The sequence below is a fragment of the Budorcas taxicolor genome, chromosome 24 (assembly GCF_023091745.1).
Source record: "Budorcas taxicolor isolate Tak-1 chromosome 24, Takin1.1, whole genome shotgun sequence".
Taxonomy (NCBI): Eukaryota; Metazoa; Chordata; class Mammalia; order Artiodactyla; family Bovidae; genus Budorcas; species Budorcas taxicolor.
Window position 1 is genome coordinate 1,537,647 of NC_068933.1, and position 21,313 is coordinate 1,558,959.

The 21,313-nt window shown below is 52.8% G+C and overlaps 1 protein-coding gene across 1 annotated transcript in view; it reads left to right on the forward strand.

Annotated features, from left to right (window-relative positions):
• Positions 1-21,313, forward strand: part of DLGAP2 (DLG associated protein 2) — a 462,862-nt gene that overhangs the window by 428,898 nt on the left and 12,651 nt on the right. Inside the window, exons 9-12 of the mRNA XM_052661340.1 lie at positions 6,115-6,464; positions 7,232-7,273; positions 13,967-14,052; positions 15,728-16,143. Of these exons, the coding sequence (XP_052517300.1) occupies positions 6,115-6,464; positions 7,232-7,273; positions 13,967-14,052; positions 15,728-16,143 (894 nt within the window). The remainder of the gene's footprint in view (positions 1-6,114; positions 6,465-7,231; positions 7,274-13,966; positions 14,053-15,727; positions 16,144-21,313) is intronic.

Genomic DNA, 21,313 nt, shown 5'->3' on the forward strand with positions numbered 1-21,313 from the left:
CTTCCTCTCACTGCCACTGTTTTAAGGGTGAATCTCACCAATACATCTGATTCCTGAGATGTAGGCAGGATCCAGACCAACTCAGGAAATGCAATAAAGCAAAGTGCATTTAATCTCCCTCTGGAACCACAAAACAGCCTGAAGATCTCCAGGGATTTCATAGTGTTAGGCACTTGGTTAAAAAAAAATCAATGTCAGGTTTTAAAACCAAAGGGATGTTCCTGCCTGGACTCAATTTAAAAAGAGAGAGAAAGAAAGGGAGCTAGGACTTACCTGGTGGTCCAGCGGCTAACACTCTGCCATTCCAATTCAGGGAATACGTGTTTGATCCCCCACTGGGGAGCTGGATCCCACATGCTGCCCAGCACAGCCAAAGAAAAGGCAGAGAGAGAAAGCAGTCAGGCCTTCAGGATACCTAAAGAAAGTTACCGTTTCATTCTTACTTCAAAATTTGTGTTTGATCACTTTTATTTAAATAAATTTTGAGATTGTTTAGAAATCTGTTGATTCATCTGCCCTTTGAAGCTGTACATACTTCAGTAGAATTACATTGCTGTTAAAATTAAAATTTTCATTCGTATATGATGTTTGTCTGACCTACATGTAGAAAATGATAGACAATACAGCCTGTACCTAATAATTAGCTCAATCATTATTACCCAAACTGTTCAACTGAATAATTGAATATTTTTCTTGAATGTATAAAAGGATATCTATAATTACTTATTTTAATCAGTGGCAGCAAATTAATGTGATCAAATGCACATTTTTAATTCTTTCTTCTTCATGGTCTTCTTCTTTTTTTATGTTTGGCTGCACCTCACAGCTTGCCCGATTTTAAACCCTGACCAGGGATTGAACCCTTGCCCTCGGCAGGGAAAGCACGGCGTCCTAACCACTGGATCACCAGGGAGTTCCCTTTAATTCTTTCTTCACTGTATTTCCCAGCTTCTAATTCTAATTCTAAGAACTCATTTAAGAATAAACAATTCAAAAAAGAAATACACAGTTCTGCTCTACAAGTTGTAAGCACCAGCATGTATTTGTCAGGAGAGTGGACTCATGAATGAAGATAGTGATATACCCGTATTTTTTAAAAACTCTCTCAATGTTATTTTATTTATCTAAAATGTTTTATGTACATTGAGCTTTATCTGCCCCAAACTGACAGCGGATAGTTAGCTTTTAAATTATCAAATTCAAAAGCATTCAGGTGACCAAGAATCTAAAAGCGGTATAGCATCTGCAGTTAGCGGCCCTGCCCAAGGTCACGGGGGGCCTGCCTCATGCACGCGCCTGAGGGGGAGGCACAGGGCTGTTGAGAACCTGTCTTAAATGCCTGTCTCACAGTGTAAACTGCCAATCCCGGCTTCTGTACTAATGTGTGGGCATGGAGCTGGTGTGTGCGTGTCTGGAACTTTTATGTGTATTTTTCCATGTGTTTCTTTAGCTTGTGTTAAGTTATTCACAAAGCATTAGGTAGCAGCTGTTTATTTCCATGAAGAGTATGCGTTAGATTCTCACAGGGGCCGTTACAAGGGGATCAAGGGACAAGTGACAGGTATTTCCAGGGGCTGCAAACCGCCCCAGCAAAACCATGCTTCCCTCAGCCAAGAAGGCAGTGGTGGACCCACAGGCAGGAATCCTCACTGGTGCAGCCGGGCCTCTCCTTGGCCGCTGGATGTCAGGGGAGCCCCGCGTCCCGGGGGGACAGCACACCCACTCTGGCCCTAAGAGCAGCCTCAGGGCACCCCGCCCCGACACAGTGTGGAAACAGCATGAGCGCCTGCTCTCGCTGTGCTGCCCCCCCAGCCTGAGCACAGACTCTTCTCTACCTCGCTGGAGACAGACTTCTTGTTGCTCACTAAGTCCTGTCTGACTCTCTGTGGCCCCACGGACCACAGCGCTCCAGGCTTCCCTGCCCTTCACTGTCTCCCGGAGCTTACTCAAACTCACGTCCACTGAGTTGGGGATGCCATCCAACCATCTCATCCTCTGCCATCCCCTTCTCCTCCTGCCCCAATCTTTCCCATCATCAGGGTCTCTCCTAATGAGTCAACTCTTCACATCATGGGGCCAAAGTAGTGGAGCTTCAGCTTCAGCACCAGTCCTGCCAAGGAGCCCCCTTTTAATTAACTTGTTAGGAAAGTGTGTTGTCCCACTACATTTTTACAAAGAAATCAGTGTATAAATTCACATTATCACCCTGCGGCAAACGCATTCCCAGTTGAGAAGCTGTGATGGTGGATTTTCCTGTGACCGTGGACATAAACTGTAACACTGAAAATAAGACAACCAGACAGGAAGGCGGTTTGGTTGCTTCGTCGAATTTTCAGTCCAAGCTGTACTGGGTCCATTTAGTCAGCGGGTGAAGGGAGTCCCTGAGGCTGAGCGTGACGCGGAGGCGAGCTGTGCTGGACGTGGGCTCTGTCGCGTGGAGGGCCTCAGCCCGGCTTCCCGGGAAGGTGTCCCGTCGTGTTTGTCGTGCGGCGGTGTGGCAGTCCTCCCGCGTGTCCTCACTCCTGGGGAGGTGAGCGCGGCCGGAGAGCCCACCCGTCTGCTGCTCTGTGCTCACCTCCACACTCAACATAAGCACAACTGCGATGGCGAGGCGCTTTGTAATCTGTGCTCCCAGCTCTCTCCTCACCCGCACTGTCACCCCCAGCTGCCGGGAGGCAGGTGGCGTTTCTTCAGAATCGGTGTTTCTGCTTAAGAGAAGCAACTAGGACCACCCCCACGCCACCCCCGCTGTAGGATGAGGTCTGGGGTGCTCAGCCACAGCCACGGCGCAGAGCCGGGGGGAGGGGACCACCTGCTCTCAGCGGGCTCTGCAGACATGGTGGCAAAGGATAAGGACCCTCCTTCTAAAATGAGCTGTGCTCCCTGCATTCCCACGAAGACCACCAGCTCCCAGCGTTTCAAGTGAAAAGCTGCCAGTAAGCTTTCTCCCCACTTTTCCCCATCAATCAACATGTAGATACTGTGCTTGATTCCCTTGTCATAGCAATGTTATGAGCGGTGGAGAAAAGCTCACTGAGGAACAAAATGTGATATGGGAGAGGTGTGGGGGAAAGGTGAACACACTTTGGACAGCCAGCGGTGTCCCGGGTCAGGACGGCAGGCCTCAGCCTGACCCCATGCAGGGAAAGACAGGCCGTTACAGAGAGACCCGGCCACCCACGTCCCTTCATGTCTCAGGGGAGCAGGTGGGCCCCGCCCGAAACACGAGGTGGTGGCCTCACGTGGGTTTATTTCTGAGCTGGTCATCTGCGTGGTGGGGCCTTCCTGAGCCTGGACAACGTCCAGCAGCACCCCGGCCTCTCCCCTTCCCTGTCGTAACCACCAGAAGTGTCTCCAGACATCGCCAAGGTCCCCTGGGAGAGAGGGGCACAGGTTCTCCAGGCTGAGCAGCGCTGGCTGAGATTCCCCAGATGGGGAAAGGGGGCAGGTACCTGTCCGGGGCCCCCGCGGTCCCCAAGAGAGTACAGCCAGCGAGCCCTCCCCAGGCAAGCAGCAGTCTGGGGGCAGACTGCTGTCCCCTGCACCTGCTCTCCTCAGCTGGTCCGTGAGACACGGGACACCCCTGGTTCCTGAAACCCCAGCCCCTTTCCTGCTGCTGAGTCAGCAAGCCAGGACCCGGCTGAAGGGAGGTGGCACTCCTGTCCCCAGGGCCAGCAGGGCATTCGCAGCCCCTCCTGCGCCTCAGGGCCTAACTCTCCCCAAAGGGTCCTGACGATGTCCAGCCTCAGCTGGCGGTACCCAGACCCTCGATCATTCCAGATCCCAGGGTGTCTTCTCCACCCGCCAGCAATCGCAGTGAAGCCTGAGCTGCTCTCTTATCTTACTGAGAAGCCCAGACACATTCATAGTTATTTTTTCTCTGTGGCCAGAAACAACCAAGAAGGTTGCTTTGCTGTGCTTTTTGCATTTTCCTTCTTCTGGAACAGTCTCTCTGTTCTGCAGTCACTAGCCTCGGGAGGGGCTTCCTGGATGGGTCAGCGGTAAAGAACCCACCTGCCAAGCAGGAGACGTGGGTTCAGTCCCTGGGTCGGGAAGAGCCCCTGGAGGAGGGCACGGCAGCCTACTCCAGTCTTCCTGCCTGGAGAATCCCATGAACAGAGGGGCCCAGCCTGACTCCTAAGACCTTGTGCCCTCGGTGACTGTGGCCCCATGGTGATGATGCTGGGGTTTCAGCAAGCTCACTAAGTCCTGGGTTTGCTCCAAGGGGGCTTTCAGGGCACAACTGTAGGTGTGTGCAGGGGGTTGTGGGGCTGTGGTGAACCGTCTAGGTGTCCCTGAAGCTTTGTGAGCTCCAGGGAAGAGGACTAACCACGGGGCCTGAGCAAGAGTTACCACAGGGCTGGAGGGGACGCATCACAGTTGACTCTGACCAGATGGACGGAGGTCTTCTTAAACCGAAGGATTTTAGCCACTTGAGCACCACGGGTGGACAGGCCTGGTGAGGAGAGTGAATGTGCTTTTAAGAAGCAGCTTCAGGCAGAAGGGCCCGGCCACGTGAGGGGAGGGGCCGCCCCACCCTCCTTGGAGGCCCCTCCCCTCCTGCTGGTGACACACCCTCTGGGCAGAAGGCTTCACACTCCCTTCAGCTCAGCTAGTCATCAGTGCTGGAGGTTGGAGCTTGGGAAAGCTTTCTCAAACATCAGAATCTCCCCGAATAAAAACCCGGAATAAAGTCAGTTTTCAACAATTTTCCTCTTGGGGCTGATGAGCATTAGGGGGCAAGTCTTTAAAAAGACCTTTTTTAGAGGTTTCTCTGTTGTAGACAATGATCAGAGTCCATTTTGCTAACAGCCTTCTTCCTATCTCTGTTTTCTACCCATACGTGCCTCTTTCCCATTCACCCTTTTAAAAATGTGTGCATTTTATTAATTTTCATGTGCAGTTTTTATGCCTTTAAACTCAGATCCTCCTGACGTGATAAACTCACTCTGTTTTATTTGTTGATGTCCATCTGGGTGACACGACGCTTTATTTCTTGGGAGAATCCACTCACACAGATTCAAAAGTCACTGGCGGGACAGCTGCGGCCAGGGAGTGCTGGTTGGAGTCTCCGCAGGTGGGAAAGGAGTTGGCGCATCTCCACGGGGTGCAGCACGCTGACTCGTGGCCCGGCTCTGCAGGCCCTTAAAGTAGAGCCGCCCCATCTGCCCCCCGGGGAGGGGGCCGCCCCCCGGGCCACCCACCGGCCTGTCTGGTCCCCGAGCCAACTGCTCTCGCTCACCTGCTGCCGGTGTGGGTGCCAAGTTTGCTGATGATGAGCGCCCCCCGGGGGTTCCAGCCAGTTCTTCCTTCCAGGGAAAGCAGCACAGCCTACCTCAGGGGGAAGTCCACTCCCATCAGAGCAGCTGTGAGGTTTTCCCGCTGTGAGAATCAGGACCACCCGGGGCCCAGCACATACAGCTGCTGAGTCTGAACACCTTCTAAGGGGCGTTCAGTGCCGTTTCAGTTCCAGCTGCGCCCATTCCCTTCAGTGGGTTTCCAGCCCATGGCCTGTGTGGAGCTGCGATGTGGGCACAGGACACAGAGGTGAACTGGGGGGACGTGGAGACCCGGCTCCCTTCTCAGCCGGCCCCACGGTTTATACCCAGCGAGCCTGTGCTCACAGGGAGCAGACAGCCTTCTGTCCCTGTGTGTCTTCTCCATGATGAAAATAATACCTGTTCACCCGAAGCATTTGTGGAGCACACAGAGAGCCTTCCGCCACACCGTCGCTGATGAGTGTGCTTCTAACCTCTCTTCGTTCCCAGGTTTTCTGTGCAGACACAGTCCGTCTTAGTCTGGAGAGAACCGCGCAGGCCCTGCTGTTCTAGCTCTGTGTATAGGATGCCTGACCTGTGTGAGGACGGGGGGCTGCCCTCTGTCCTGCTGAGTCAGAAGTCACCTATTCTGCCTGATTTGGGGGTGTTTTCATAATTTTTCACAATTAAACACACCTCCGCATGGGCTGTCTCTGAGCATAAAGCTTCCCCCACACTCTGCGTCCTCTCTTAGGCTGGACGCCAGGGGAGCTGTGCCTGATGGCTGGCGGGTGCTGGGCGGGAGAGCAGGCTCGGCGGGCAGGAGCCCCGCTGACCGGCTGTGTCCCCCTCGCAGGCATCTCCTATGCCAGCTACAAGAAGACGCCGCCCCCCGTGCCCCCTCGCACCACCTCCAAGCCCCTGATCTCGGTGACAGCGCAAAGCAGCACCGAGTCCACGCAGGATGCCTACCAGGACAGCCGCGCCCAGAGGATGGCCGCCTGGCCCCCGGACGGCCGCGGCCTCTACAATTCCACGGACAGTCTGGACAGCAACAAGGCCATGAGCTTGGCCCTGGAGACGGCCGCGGCCCAGCGCCACGCCTCCGAGGGCCAGGGAGGCGCCACGCGGACCGGCGACAAGGCCATCCTGGCGTCCAAGGCCGAGGAATTCCTCAAGAGCCAGCGCTCCTCCATTGGGGTCCAGGTACCTACCCGCGTGCATGCCCCCCCAGTGGCATGGACCCGGTCCCCGTGGGGACCCTGCAGGCACCCAGAGTCTCTGAGCCCCAGCTTTCGGGAGAAGCCAGTGGCAGGTCCAGTGGGCAGAGGACCCCCAGGCATTTCCAGGGGCAGCCAGCAGCATGGAGAGTGTGGAGATAGGTTACTCTGATGCATAAGGAGGTTTGGGGTTGAAACCCGATCTTTCTAAAGCTTTTTAGTCTTTTTGGCTTTGGGACCAAAGGTGAAGGACTGGGAGGCTGTTTGCAGGAAACAGGGGCACATCTGCTCAGAGGCCCCAAAAGTCCCCATGCCAACCCCTGGGTGCCCACGGATTATTCTTCTCATTGTGTTCTGATCAGCAAGAGCCAAAACCGCTGCCCCTGCGCCGACACCCACCACCGAGTCCACTCGAGTTCCAGGAGGGGAGGGACACAGCACCACCCAGCTCCTGCTCAGGAGTGGAGCCCAGGACTGGCCTCTCGGGGGTCGTGTATCTGGTGACCCCTAGCCCAGGCAGGGTCAGCAGCCAGGCAGGATCTCGGCAAGCCCGGACACCTCCGTCAGCCCAAGTCCTGTGGGGTGCTTTAAAAACGCTAGGCCTCCGTTACTCCAGGGAGAAGGGCCCACGCAGGCGTGAGGGGGAGCCACGTCTCGGGCGTCGTGGGGCCAGGGGCGGCAGGCTGGCGAGCTGCCCGCTTGTCGGGTCCCCTGAACCTGGTCTCCACACTGTGGCTTCATTGTTTTGTTTAGGATTCTGAATTCCCAGAGCATCAGCCATACCCAAGGTCAGATGTAAGTACTGAAATACGCCCCCGAGCCAAGTACGCATGAATTTTATTTCCTCACTTTCCGGGTTATTCATCCGCCGCTCTCGTCGCCTCTCTGTCCTCACCTATATGCCAGGCTCTATGCTAGGCGCTCCCGTTGTCGCGGGGACCCTTGCATCCCCAGAGACGCAGTCAGCCCCCTCCTGAGGACATAGCTGGGGCTCTGAGCACCAGTGACCCCCGCAGCCACAGCTGGCTGGGCCGAGGTGCTGGCCCGGGTGCCTGCCGCTCTCAGGGTCTCAGCCTTTACAGTCTCGTCTGCCAAGGAGACCTGTGAGGCCCCCAGGCTAAGAAGGTCACCTCCCTGGGCGCCTGTGACCCTGGTTTCCCACATGCCACCTTCCACAGGCTTCCTGCGGGCTGCCCGCTGAGCCACAAACAGGGCTGGAGGGTCAGCTTCCCACTTCTCTGAAAACAGTGGGAACGTTCCAGACAATCAGATGCTTTCAGATTGTCCCAGAAGCCCACAGAGCTGCCTTATCCCCCTCCCGCCTCTACATCACCCCCAGGAGCTGCTGACACCCTGACTACCCCACACTCCATTCTGCTTCCAGCCGTGGAGCTTCGCCCCAGAGGGGCCCTGTGTGGTCCCACGGCCCCCCTCCCACAAGCCCCTGCAGACCCTCAGCTGCGTGTTGCGGGCAGCTGGGCGCACCTGCCCCTCTTGGTACCCAGCGCCTAGCACAGTGCCTGGCACATAGCAAGCTCTCGGTCAGTGTCGGTGGGCGAGCGTGGGCAAGTGTGGGTGAGCATGTGAGTGCAGGGGCTCACTGTCCTCCCGGAGGCCAAACAGTCACAAGATGGTTGAGTGTGTCAGCTCAGGTGGCCCAGCGGGGTGAGCTGGAAGCCAAAGAAAACGTTACCCGAGGAACTCGAGCGACAGAGGAGGGGGTGCACCAGCCGGGAGCAGGGGCAGGTTGAGCTGATGGAAGGACCACTGCACACGCCTGGAGAGCTCCCGGGAAGTGCTGGAGGGCATCAAGAGCTCAGGGCCCAGAGCAGAGCGGTGTGGAGAGCGCGGCCGGGGGCTGGCTTGGGGACCCGCATGGATGCACTGAGTCCACACCCAGACCCCCGGGCTCCCCCACGCTGTCCTCACAGGAGCCCCACCTGCCCATAGGGGCCACGTCCAGTCCAGAATGGGGAACCTGAGGCTGTGGGCCAGTGACAGGAGGGGGTCCCCAGCGCACAGAGAGGGATGACTTGAGGGGCATGCCTTGCCCCCCACGAGCCTGCTCTGGTTCACCCACAACCCCACATGGAGGACAGCTGACCCCACCGGTCACCCTGTCCTCAGCCTGCAGGGAAGGAGGTGGGCATCCCAGTGTCCGTCTGGAACTGCAGGGACAGTTCCCGCTGGGTCACCGCCCAACCTCGCAGGACACAGCGTCCGGGACACCTTTCCTTTTACAAATGCTGTTCTTCCTGCTGAGCAATGGCCCATCCTACCTGCACCTTCCCTGGAGCCCAGGCCAGGGACAGGGGCTGACGTGTGGGGTCCTCTACTGAGCCTGTGGCGTCCTGCCCCAGACCCTGCGGGCTGGGCTGCACTCGGGCCTCCTGGTGACCTGCCCCCTCGCCTGGACACCACATCCAGCCCTGCCTCATTTCCTCGTAGTGATGGTGGCAACGAACAATCTTCTTTGTGTTCATTTTGTTTTTATCTGTGACTCGTCTGTTGTTGCAGGGTTTCTGCCCTTGTTTTGTGTGTGTGTGTTCCCAGATCCTGTAAGGTGGTCTGATGTCCAGGGATCCTTCCATCCTGTCTGCCTCAGTCATCCCATCTCTAAAATGGGAGTGATGCCCACTGTGTGATGTCATAAGTGGTCACCGAGTTTAAACGTCCTCCCCGAGGCTACACCCAGGAGTCCTGGGCAGGTCACATCCCCCCACGTCCCCCACCTTCCTGCCTGACTCTGCTGGGGCTTCCAGCATCTCACAGAGCAGGGGAGGCAGTTCAGCTCTAACTGTTGGACTCACAGTAGGTCACCAAGAAAAATGTGGGGACTCCATATGGGAGCAACTCAGCCACTTTGCTGTGTGGGCTTTGAAGGCAGAGTCTAAGACGAACTTCTTTAGAGCAAAAACCCGAGATCAAAGCTCAGCCAACATTCTGCTAACAGCCCCCTGCTTTCTGGTCCCTCCAGCTGTGGGTGATCAGCCATGGCTTTCTGAAAACCTGGGCCATACACACGTCCACTCACATGTCACACGTGTGCTGCACACATGCACACTCTCACATGTGCATCCTCATGTGCACACATGAGCATGCACACAGATGTGTGTTTACATGTACATACTGCACTCACACGTGTGCGCTCTCATGTACACACATGTGTGTGCACACGCATGCCCACAGAAGTGAGCTCATGTGTATGCACATGCACTCGCATGTTCACCCCATATACACACATGTGCATGCACACGCATGCATGCCCACAGGAGTGGGCTCATGTGTGTACATATGCACACTCACGTGTATGCTCTCATATACACACATGTGCATGCACATGCATGCATGCCCACAGGAGTGAGCTCGTGTGTACATATGCACACTCACGTGTATGCTCTCACATACACACATGTGCATGCACATACATGCATGCCCACAGGAGTGAGCTCATGTGTGTACATATGCACACTCACGTGTATGCTCTCATATACACACATGTGCGTGCACATACATGCATGCCCACAGGAGTGAGCTCACATGTACATATGCACACTCATGTGTACACTCTCATATACACACATGTGCGTGCACATACAGGCATGCCCACAGGCGTGAGCTCATGTGTGTACATATGCACACTCACGTGTATGCTCTCACATACACACATGTGCGTGCACACACATGCATGCCCATAGGAGTGAGCTCATGTGTGTACATATGCACACTCACATGTATGCTCTCATATACACACATGTGCATGCACATACATGCATGCCCACAGGAGTGAGCTCATATGTACATATGCACACTCACGTGTATGCTCTCACATACTCACACGTGCATGCACATACAGGCATGCCCACAGATGTGTGCTCAGGTGTACCCATGTGCACACTTTCATGTTTGCACTCTCATGTACACACATATGCATGCACACAAATGCACGACTACAGGTGTGCACTCAGATGTACACATGTACACACTCACACACGTGCACTCTCTTGTGCACCCTGCCCCTGCTCTTCATGGCCCATGGCTCAGTGTCAACCCCTCTGTCATGGCCCAGGGACAAGAGGCGGGTGCTCCAGGAGCCCAGCGCCCACCACTCACGTGGCAACAGGGAGGATCCATCCCCATCCACCAGCAGGCACCTCCAATCAGCACTTGCTTCGGAGAGGCCACTCACATACACAGGTCCTGCTGACTTCATCTTTCTTCTCCACGCCTAGTACACCCTTGCTGTTATTGCTGTTTAGTTGCTCAGTTGTGTGACTCTTTGTGACCCCATGGACTGTAACCCACCATGCTTCTCTGTCCATGGCATTCTCCAGACAAGAATACTGGAGTAGGTTGCCATTTCCTTCTCAGGGGATCTTCCCCACCCAGGGATCGAACCCAGGTCTCCTGCTTGGCAGGAGGATTCTTTACCACTGAGCCAGGGAAGCCCCTAGAACACCATGGCTCTTGTAAAAATGAATATGTACATATATTTCTCAAAACTTTTATAACCCTTTTACACTTCTCATCAGAATTTTCTCTTTGGAAAAAGTTCCTTTGATTTCCTTCCCACTGTGCAAAATAATAATTCCTTTCCTTTGTCCTAAATTTGATTTTCCCCATCTTCATAAAGCTCTCCCAAGATTTCTGAAATTGATAAATACTTAGCTCGACCTGGCTTTATGCAACTTGACCACATCCTCCTCCACCTTTACCTTCTGAAAAACAGAGACCTTTTTTTGTTAGAATGGTTTCATAGGACAACCACTGTAGAATCTATAAAATTCATTATATATTCCTTGAACTTAATATATCATTACTATATCTGTGGATCTTAAAAGTGGAGGTGAGGGAGGGCGCGTTAGATTTGCTTTGGAGAACCTACATGAATCTGGCTTCACACACAGTTTCACACCTATTAACCCCGCTTTTGCTGATCCCTCACTTTTGAAGTTAAGAAGGAAACAGCCATAGAATCTGAGACTTACCTAAGTGTCACATGGCCAGCAAGTGGCAGAATTTGACTCCAAAAGCTGTATTTTTCTCATTCACTGTAAAAATAAGAGAATCATAAGAGAGAAGCTGTACACACTAGAGAAAAGAAGACAAATGATTTTGTGATATTTTGGTTGGTTTGGTCACTTTGTGGTCAGTTTCTCTGTGCGGATGTGTGTGTTCTGTGTGTGAACACACGTCTTGATTGCATCGTTCACGCCGCCTGCTGATGTTCGCTCCTGAGTCTGTGTTGTGTCGTCAGCCTCCATCGTAGCTGCACAGGCGTCTGTGTTGTGAGCAGTCTGTACTCAGTGTGGCCAGTATCCTGTCCTCCTGTTTCCCCTACTTTCACCTTTTAATACGTCAGAATTCAAGGGAACGTCTTTAGACTAGAATCCTAGGACTGGAAGTAATGAGGCAAATATTCTGAACATTTTTATGATAAAAAATAATGCTCTTTCCATACAAATGTCTCCCTGACACTATACGAATGAAGTAATTTCATCCACATTGTGTATCTCTCAAGTTCAGCAATATCTACCAGAATGGCAGAAGGGAATACCTTTGCCCCTGCCACCGCGGAGACTGTGAATATAGTCACACAATTATATACATGCACAGACATAGGTCTACAATGGCATTTTTTACAGTGGCAGAAAACTAGTTATATCTAATTAAATAAATCAGGTTATAGTCACAGAACGGAACAGCAGCTAGAACACAGGCAGCTCATACTGCACTGACATGGGCAGCGTTTTTAACATATTAAACTTATTGCAATCTTTTTGTGTAAAACAATAGTAACAACAGTGTCCACATCCAGCAAGGTAACATTTATGCCAGCCATGACCCACTTGAAACTAGAAAGATGTGGTGGTTACCAGCAGGTTAGGAATTTTACTCAAGCACATTTCCTCTTGTGCGTGTGTGCTAAGTCGCTTCAGTCGTGCCCGGCTCTTTGCGACCCCATGGACTGTAGTCCGCCAGGCTCCTCTGTCCATGGGATTCTCCAGGCAAGAATACTGGAGTGGGTTGCCGTGCCATCCTCCAGAGGATCTTCCTCACCTAGAGATTGAACCCGTGTCTCCTGAGGCTCCTGCCTTGCAGGTGGCTTCTTGACCGCTGAGCTACCGCTGTCCCAGGCTCCACAGGGCCGCCCCCGACCCAGCCCCATCCCAGGAGCTGCAAGGTCTCCACATGGCTGTGTTGATTCTGGCCACAGCAGATACTGAGCATGCCTCTGCGCTCTACGAGCTGTGCACCCCTGAGCAAGTTACTCACCTTCTCTGATTCCTCCAGTGTTCCATGTGGCTGGACCCAGGGTATCATGTGCACCAGCTGTGGTAACACTTGTCTGCTCCTGGCTCAGTGCCTGGCGCAGGATCAGCAGAAAACAAACACCAGCTCTTAACAGCACAACTACTCTTCATTACAAACTGCGGCAGCCCCCAGCAACAAAGACTTGGCCAGCCACGATTGCCCAGTGCACCTGTTCTCTCATCACTAGCAGGAGAGGGTGTCAGTTATTCGTCTAATGGTTTGTATGTTACCCTTGCAACGATCACTAATATTTTTAAGAAAAGATGTGTTTGACAGTTTAGTTTTGACATTTGTGAACTGGAGTCAAAACACCTTTTGAGACAGTAGGTACTTTTTCTTGCAAAAAAAAGAAAAGGGACAGTATAGAAGCTGGGATAACATTTGACTAAACTAATCTTTGGTTGTTTAGTCATATTTACTCAAGGTCATATATTTACTCTTCTGGGGCAGACTTTTCATACTGAGAGTTTGGGAGCGGGAGAGTCGTTTGCTTCTGGAGTTTTGGTTATTTTTAGAAACTGCATGCTACTAGAGTTCTCTCATGAGTTAACGCTGCACCACAAATGCTTCCTTGGGTTCGGGGAGACTTCTCGGCAAATGCAGCCACCGTAAGGACCATGTGTGGAGTGCGCGCTTTCTGTTCTGTTGTGGCATTGCCCTGCCCTGGGCACATCCTGTGAGCAGACGGTGCTGTGTCGAGGTGGGTGGAGGGGTTGCCTGGGTCTGGTAAAGCTTCAGTTCTTCTGTATGTCACATATGTGGACGCCGCCATCACCACCGTCCTATTCAACAGCCCGTGTGTTGTGTTAGCTCTATCTGGTTCATGCTGTACCTGCAGGATGTGACGAGAGCTTTTAAGTCCTCTCATAATGCAATCCAACACAGCTTGTTTTTCGCCCAAGCTAAGCAAAGCAATTTTATTCGCATACATTTAGAAGACGGAGGCTCAGCATTGAGTTAGGGGGTCATGCACAATTTGATGAAACACGGTAGCAACATAATTACACCAGCACGAGTGCATTTCCCTCCCGGTGTCGTTTTCCTGGGTCAAGTGCATCTCTGCGTTAATTACACAAATGCGTAATTAATTATGGCAGATGAACACACACACAAACAGTCCCTGGTCCAGGTCCCTGCCTTGGTTCTAAAATAAGATGTTCTCTGTTGCGCTAGGTGGAGACGGCTACAGACTCCGACACGGAGAGCCGGGGACTGCGGGAGTACCACTCGGTGGGCGTCCAGGTGGAAGATGAGAAACGGTAACCACCCCCGACTCCCGGGGCGTCTGAGCAGGGCTGTGGGTTAGAAACGTGATGGCAGCGTCTGGACAGCACTGGCCATCACCGGTTCATGCCGTCCGTGGAGACAGGGTCGTATATCCCCAGCCACAATTCAGTGGATATCATTCGGGTAGAAATTAGCATCCTTCTGAGCCTTGTTTCTGCTGGCGGCCGGGGACTCACCTTTTTCTAAAGTAACTTACCACCTGTGAAAGCAGAGGGACTGGCAGCTCTGAACACCAAACTCCTTCACCCACAGGGGAAAAGGATGCGCGTAAAGCCAGTGCAGGTTTTCCCACCTTAGGATGTTAACAGTACAACCACAGAGAGAGGGAGAGAGAAAGAAGACTGAAGAATCCTTAGGATGGTGACGCTTCAAAAGAAGCCCTCACACTGCCCAGCACAGAGAAGTCCATGACAAGAGTGTTGTTTTTGTAACGAGGGCAGGGTGATTATTCTATTTTATATTTAAAACAGCATATCTTGTAAATTTCATAAAGACAGATTTGATAGGCATATCATATTGTGAGCACCAGGCAGTGTCTGGTTGTTGAAACCCTGGTGAGTCCCTCACAGTGAGGGTTTTAGACCAACCTGCAAAGATGTGGACTGCCAAGGAACTGATGGCTTCCCCAGGACGGGGGCCTCTCAGAAACCGCGTCTTCCGCCCTGGGACCTGGGCTTGTGGCCCCCCGTCCCCGCTGGTGGCTCCTTCTCAGCGCCTTTGCCTCCAGCGAAGGCAGATCCATTAGCCAGCTGCACACACAGCTGCCTGCCATCTGCGTGTCCAGTTGGTGAGGAGCCAACTTGTGTAGCTTGGCAGAGTTTAGGTGTGCAGACATACATGCGCACACACACACACACACACACAGACACACACGTACACATACATGCACACATAGTCACACAGAAACACAAGCATGCACACAGACACACATGCATACAGACACACGTGCACACACGTGCACATGCATACATACACACACACAGTTCTCACCAGCAAAATCTGGGCTCCAGTTATAAATTCATTCTTGCCAATCCTTTGAGTAACTGGCTATGAGAAATGAGTGACATTTAAATACATACAATGAAAATGTTTTTTAAACACCTGCTAAAGTCAGAATTTGGATTCATTGTTTTGCATAAAAGACATAACCGGATGCTACTGCAGCATTCAGAGAGAAGAAGCTCACGTCCTGAAATACGATATGCATAGCCGCCAGAACTCAACAAGACACAGATGTTATTACTTAAAAGAATTACGTACTTGAAAGAAGCAGTGGGGCTTCATTTTACATACATACATGCAGAAATGTGTAAGCCTGTCACGTGTTTCTGAAAGGCAGGTAACTACTCCAAGACAGTGGTTTCAGGGATAGATTGAGCCGCCTGTGGTAAACTTAGGTCTTCAGTGGGCATCACTTAGCCATGGAAGCTTAAAAGTTAAAGTTAAAGTTAGAGTTTCATTCTTTGCAAAGTCAAACTAAGCTCTCACACAGATGAAACACCAGTGTGCTGATAACAAAGATGAAAGCGCTCGTCTCCACGCAAGGCTGGCGTGTGGCCCAGCATGCTCTGGATGTGTAAGCTGGGCTCTGCAGCTCAGGGTCATCTCCGACAAGCTCCTGTCTGTCTCCCCCTCCACCCCCCGCAGACACGGACGCTTCAAGCGCTCCAACAGCGTGACGGCCGGGGTGCAGGCGGACCTGGAGCTGGAGGGCTTCCCAGGACACGTCACCACGGAGGACAAGGGCCTGCAGTTCGGGTCCTCCTTCCAGAGGCACTCGGAGCCCAGCACCCCCACGCAGTACGGGGCGGTGCGCACCGTCCGGACCCAGGGGCTCTTCAGTTACCGGGAGGACTATCGGACCCCCGTGGACACTGCCAACCTGCCCCCTCCCGACCCCTGGCTGGAGCCATCCCTGGACGCAGTGGACGGCGGGCGTGTGTCTCCGTGCCACAGGGACGGCGCGTGGTTCCTGAAGCTGCTGCACACGGAGACGAAGCGGATGGAAGGCTGGTGCAAGGAGATGGAGAGGGAAGCCGAGGAGAACGACCTCGTGGAGGAAGGTAAGAGGCAGGTGTCTGCTGAGGCCTGAAGACACTCGCCAGGTTTCCATAAATGAGTACGTGGCGAATGAAATCCATGAGGACAATCCCTTTGATCCCTGAGTAAATTAAAGTGCGTGGGCTCCCAGCATACCCCACCCAAGCTAAGATGCAAGCGGATGAACAGAAAAGCGGTGGCTGAAATGTTGACGGGCATCCTTCTGTTCCGTGCTGTGTGCTGGATAGCAGGATGGCTCAGGCCTGCAGTGGTCTTGGGACTGCAGGTTATCTCAGGGTCCACATGCTGGTTCTCTGAATTTTGGCAATGATGATGGGCAACAACAGTTCAACCACTTTCTAGACTCGTGACCGTCTCGTGTCAAAAGAAATTGCTTTGGCTTTGTGTCAGAGAAAAGCTGGAGATGGTAAGTGACTAACCCCCTAGCTAGTGCTGGAGTGTCTTCTGCTGTTCAGAAAACGCCGTGCCCCTATCCCTGGCCGTTTACTTCACTCTGATTCTCTGAATCCGTCACCCTCATTTGTGGTCCAGAGAGGATCCCTGAGCAATAAAATACACACTCGGCTTGTGCCTTAGACCCTGGAAATTAAGAGATGACATTAAAAGTCCCCAGCGCTGAAGCCTTGTCATGATAAGTTATGATTTTCTTGTCACTGGGGTGGTCGGGAAAATCCTGGAAGTAATGCCGTGATCATCCTGTGTGTGATTTGATGATCTGCAGTGACCCAGATCAGCAGTAAGATCCTGTCATCTAGGTTGTCGTTGTCTTATTACCAGCATCTGGAGAACACGTTTCTCCTTCAGCCGGGCAGAGGAAAGGGAGTTTCTGCTGTCCGTCAGCTGCATTTCTCTTTTTCACCTTTTTTGCACTTCGGGATCTTCCCCTGGACTCTGTGTCCTGTAAAGCCCCAGCAGGCATTTGCTGAGTACATGCTAGGAGCCGTCCCAGAGACTGCAGGTGGAGGCACTGATGAGCGTGCCGCACAGACACTGCAGGGACCTCGGCGTGGGTAAGGCCAGGACAGAGGCGTTTACAGCGAGCGAGGAAGTGCCTGTGGCAAGAGCAGTGCACAGTGCTGTTGACACCCCGAAGCCCGGCACATGCTGCCAGCAGGGCAGTCTGAGAAGTCTTCCCGGTGGCGGCGGCATCTGGGCGGACCTTGAAGGCAGGTAGACTAGTCGGGCAGGCGGGCCAATATCAGGGCACGAGCAGGGGCAGAAAGCCAGGCCGGAGACCCTTCAGGAAGGCCCTCCCTCAGACCTGGACTCTGCCCCTGCGGTGGGGAGCTTGGTCCCGACCTCCCGAAGTCCCTGGCTCTGTCATCCCTGGGGACATGCACGTGGGCACACGCCCTTCTCAAAGGTGGGGACGACTTCGCGTTTTCCTGGAGCTCTGCTCCATCTTAGGCTCCTGGGCAATCACACTTGATACACTGAGCCGTCCCCTCGCAGTGCCCGGCCGTGCTGACCATCCACCGGCGGTGCCCAGATGTGCTGACCGTCCTCCGGCACTGCCCGGATGCGCTGAGCATCCGCTGGCAGTGTCCAGCAGAAGCCTCAGCGGCGGGAGTCCGAAGGAGGAAGGGGGAAGGGGGGCAGTCTTCATGCACAGGGTGCTTCCACCCCTACTCACACCTCTACACAGCACAGCATGTAAAACCCCGTGTGCCCTGACACTGCCCTCAGCCAGGCGTGGGGCCCCTCCCACCGACAGCAACTCAGTCACCGGGACTCTGCAGCGTCTTCCCACCAGTTTCATAACAACGTGAAATCACATCTCTAGGAGCCTTGGATGCAAAGAGCAGCGAACAGGTCTATCCGAGCCTTTCTGTGATTTTTCTCAATTTCTTAATTACCCAGCTTTATTTTTTGTGGCAAAGGTGAGAGAACACTTAATCTGAATCTCAACTGCATGCTCCACACATTAACCGGGCACCGTATTGGTCACGTTTAAGTGATTCCCTGGTAATGCTTAAAGGTAAGGTAACTTTCCATTCCACCCCTCACTTTAGGAACAGGTACACGGTTCTTGGTTACAGTCCTTTTAAAAAGCGAAGATTAAATTAAATGGCTGTTGAACCAAAACCCTGAGCTCCAAATATTGAAATTTCCATTATGTGAGATAACTTTTCTCCCAAGCTGTTATTTTATAACCACAGCTCACTGAATTGATCGAACAAATCAGATTCACTCAGCTCTCTACGGTTAATAAAAACATCATGAGAACCGTTAAATACTGGTACAAGTTAAGTCATGTTAAAGCAGGTTGAAGCATAGATGGATACTCTGCAGGGGCTGTAAACCACCACTGCACTAGTGTTTTGTGGGTTTTGTGTTAATTATGTTAAACCAAATGGGTAAGTGGCATAAAGTAAGAGCAAAAAAATAAAAAAGGTATGTTTTCTGAAATGGAAGTTTCCAGAGCCACAAAGATCTTACCCAGCAGGTTTGTAAAAAGACGAATGGCCTGGGGAACTGAGCAGTGGGTCTTTGGGGAGGTGCTGGGCTGTTCTCCTGCCCCGGAACACTCTGCCCCAGAGCTGCTGATCTGAAGATCTCAGCACAGCACTGGGAAACATCATCATCTGAGGGTCCCCCATCCTCAGTCGCCACATTATTGGCAGAGCTGGGGTTCGACGCTCGCGGAGGGTCTCCCAGGCCTCCTTCCCTGGAGGTGCCACGCTCTGGGTGGGGAGGCGTCCGGCTCAGGCAGGGTGCCGTCGGTGGTAATCACAGTGACGGGGGACTCGGGGACCAAGGCGGGTGAGGAGGTCGGGCCACAGGGAGACTGCCCTGGGCCTGCGGTTTGCCCGGGAGTCCGCACACTGAAGGCCAGCAGCGGGGACGGCTCTAAGCGCCACCGCTTCCAGCCGGGGGGGCCCCGCCCGGTCACCCCGCAAGCCCGAGGCCGCCGCCTCTGACAGCTGAGGGTGTGGTCAGCGCGCGGGCCGCCCCAGCCACCCGGGCCGTGGTAAACCGAGCCTGAGAGGAAGCGTGTGCTCGAGAAACAGGAAGGTGAGAAAGCCCGAGGCTTGGCCGGGGATTTGTGGACACGCGCGCGTCCCCATGCCTGGGTCAGGAGGAAATCCGAGATCCGCCGGTGGTGGATCTCCAAGTGACCACCTCAGACTGTGTGCAAGTTCTAGAAAAGCCCACCTCGAATTTCAAAAGAATAGTGTCACTGCTGCCCTAGCACTTCATAGTGAATTTAGGTGGAGCTGGAAATTGTAGAATAGGCGTGAAAAATAAAGGAGCAAGTCAGTTAATCAGACTTCTCTGTACATCAGAGGCCTGGGTTGTCTCAGGTTCTTTGTAAATTTCCATTCTGCTGAGCATGAGCCCTTATCTGTAGCTCTTGAAAGAAAGTAGCTAAACTGTGACAGAATTAGAGAAGGATAGTGGAAAAGAATAAATTGAATTTTTGCTTCAAATTCTTTGCAACTATGGGAGGCTATTATTTATATTATAGGTATCAGATAGAACCATCCACATTGATGAGCACAAATCCCCTGCCATTAGCCGTCAGGCCATTAGCTACACTCTGACATTCCTTACCTCTCTCGAGCAATAATCAATGTATACCCTTTATAATAAGTCTCCACTATAGTAAATCAACACCCAGACATCACCCCCTATCCATGTTGTGCTAAAGTTTATTAACTGAAGTACTGTATATTAATACTTCCATTGAGGTGCATTTTAAGAAGTATGTGAAAAATGGGGACTAAAACTCCAGCATCACAGACGCTGAGGATGTCACACCTCACAGACGACCCCACTGTTGAGTTCCTCATGCTGTTCATCTTTCTTATGAACCTGTGGAGTAAGATATTTGTGGCTCTGGAAACTTTTATTTCAGAAAGCACACTATTTGGGGGAGTTTCTTTTTGTTTTTTTTACTTTGTGCCACTTAGAATGCTGTTTAGTTTAACTGACTGACTTTTTAATTACCACTTCAGGAAGCATAGCATCAGTGAAGAAAAAATGCATTTATATGTGATTCAGTGTTCTTGCCTGGAAAATCCCAGGGATGGGGGAGCCTGGTGGGCTGCCGTCTATGGGGTCGCACTGAGTCGGACACAACTGAAGCGACTTAGCAGCAGCAGCAGCACTTCTATATATTCCTACAGTGACCGTTTGGTTAAAACAAGTCTCTTTAAAGGTTTTCGTCAGTCCTGCAAGTTACAAGGGTTTACAAGTGGAAATCTAACATGTACAGTTTGGGGGCCAAAGTGTGAACCAGGTGGGAAGTATTTTCAGCCCTTGCAGGCTGTGCTCCGGCCCCTCTGCCTTCCTGCCCTGTGTCCCCTCCACTGCCCAGAGATGGGGGAGATGAGCAGGCCAGGGGGCCAGGGGCCAAGCCCCCCTGCAGCGGGCTGCGGGCATCAGGACGCTGACAAGACGGCTTTCTGTTTCGTTTAAGTCTGAAAGGATGCCGCGGTGTTTTCTAGTGAACTCACTGGTATTGAAAGTTACAGTTTTAACTCTTCGTCACATTTGAGAAGCAACCGAGAATTGGGTGATATTAGGGAAGTGTTGGTTTCTTAGGAAGGGCCGTGGCTCTGTGGTTGTGCAGCGTGCTGGTGAGGGAGGTGCTGACTACAGCTCATCTCCAGGAGGGTCAGAAGGACACACACCCGGAGCTGGTGATCCCAAGTGACGGAGCAGAGGTGCTGGCGCTCCTTTGTTTCAAGTTCTCTGTGTGTGCAAGTCTTCAGTCAAGCTTTGGGGAACAGCAATCCAGACAAGTCAGAAAGTGCAGGCAAACTCAGGAGCGTGTCAGGCCATTGACCCCCTCCCCGACCCCAGGAGGGCACCCCGTGATGAACACGCTCACTCTGGAAGCATGACAGTGCCCCGGGCCTCCTGTTCCATGGCTGCTTCCTGTCCCAGTAGGACGCGTCCTCGGCACCCCTCACAACGTTTGATTTCGAGGACTCCGGTTCCACTTCGTAGGCCTTGGCCGCCTGTGCACCGAGGCCCCCGCTGTGTCTGTGAGCCCCACCCCCTGGGGGAGGCCAGGAACCAGGGTCTCAGTGGCTTGTGGCCCAGGAGTCAGAGTCCTTGAGGCCAGTTTCTAGCTCACCCCAAATGAGTCTCAACTCATTATTTTGGAGGCTGCCTATCAAAATTAGGAATGTTTGGGGAAACTGGGGAGAAAGCTAGAGAAAC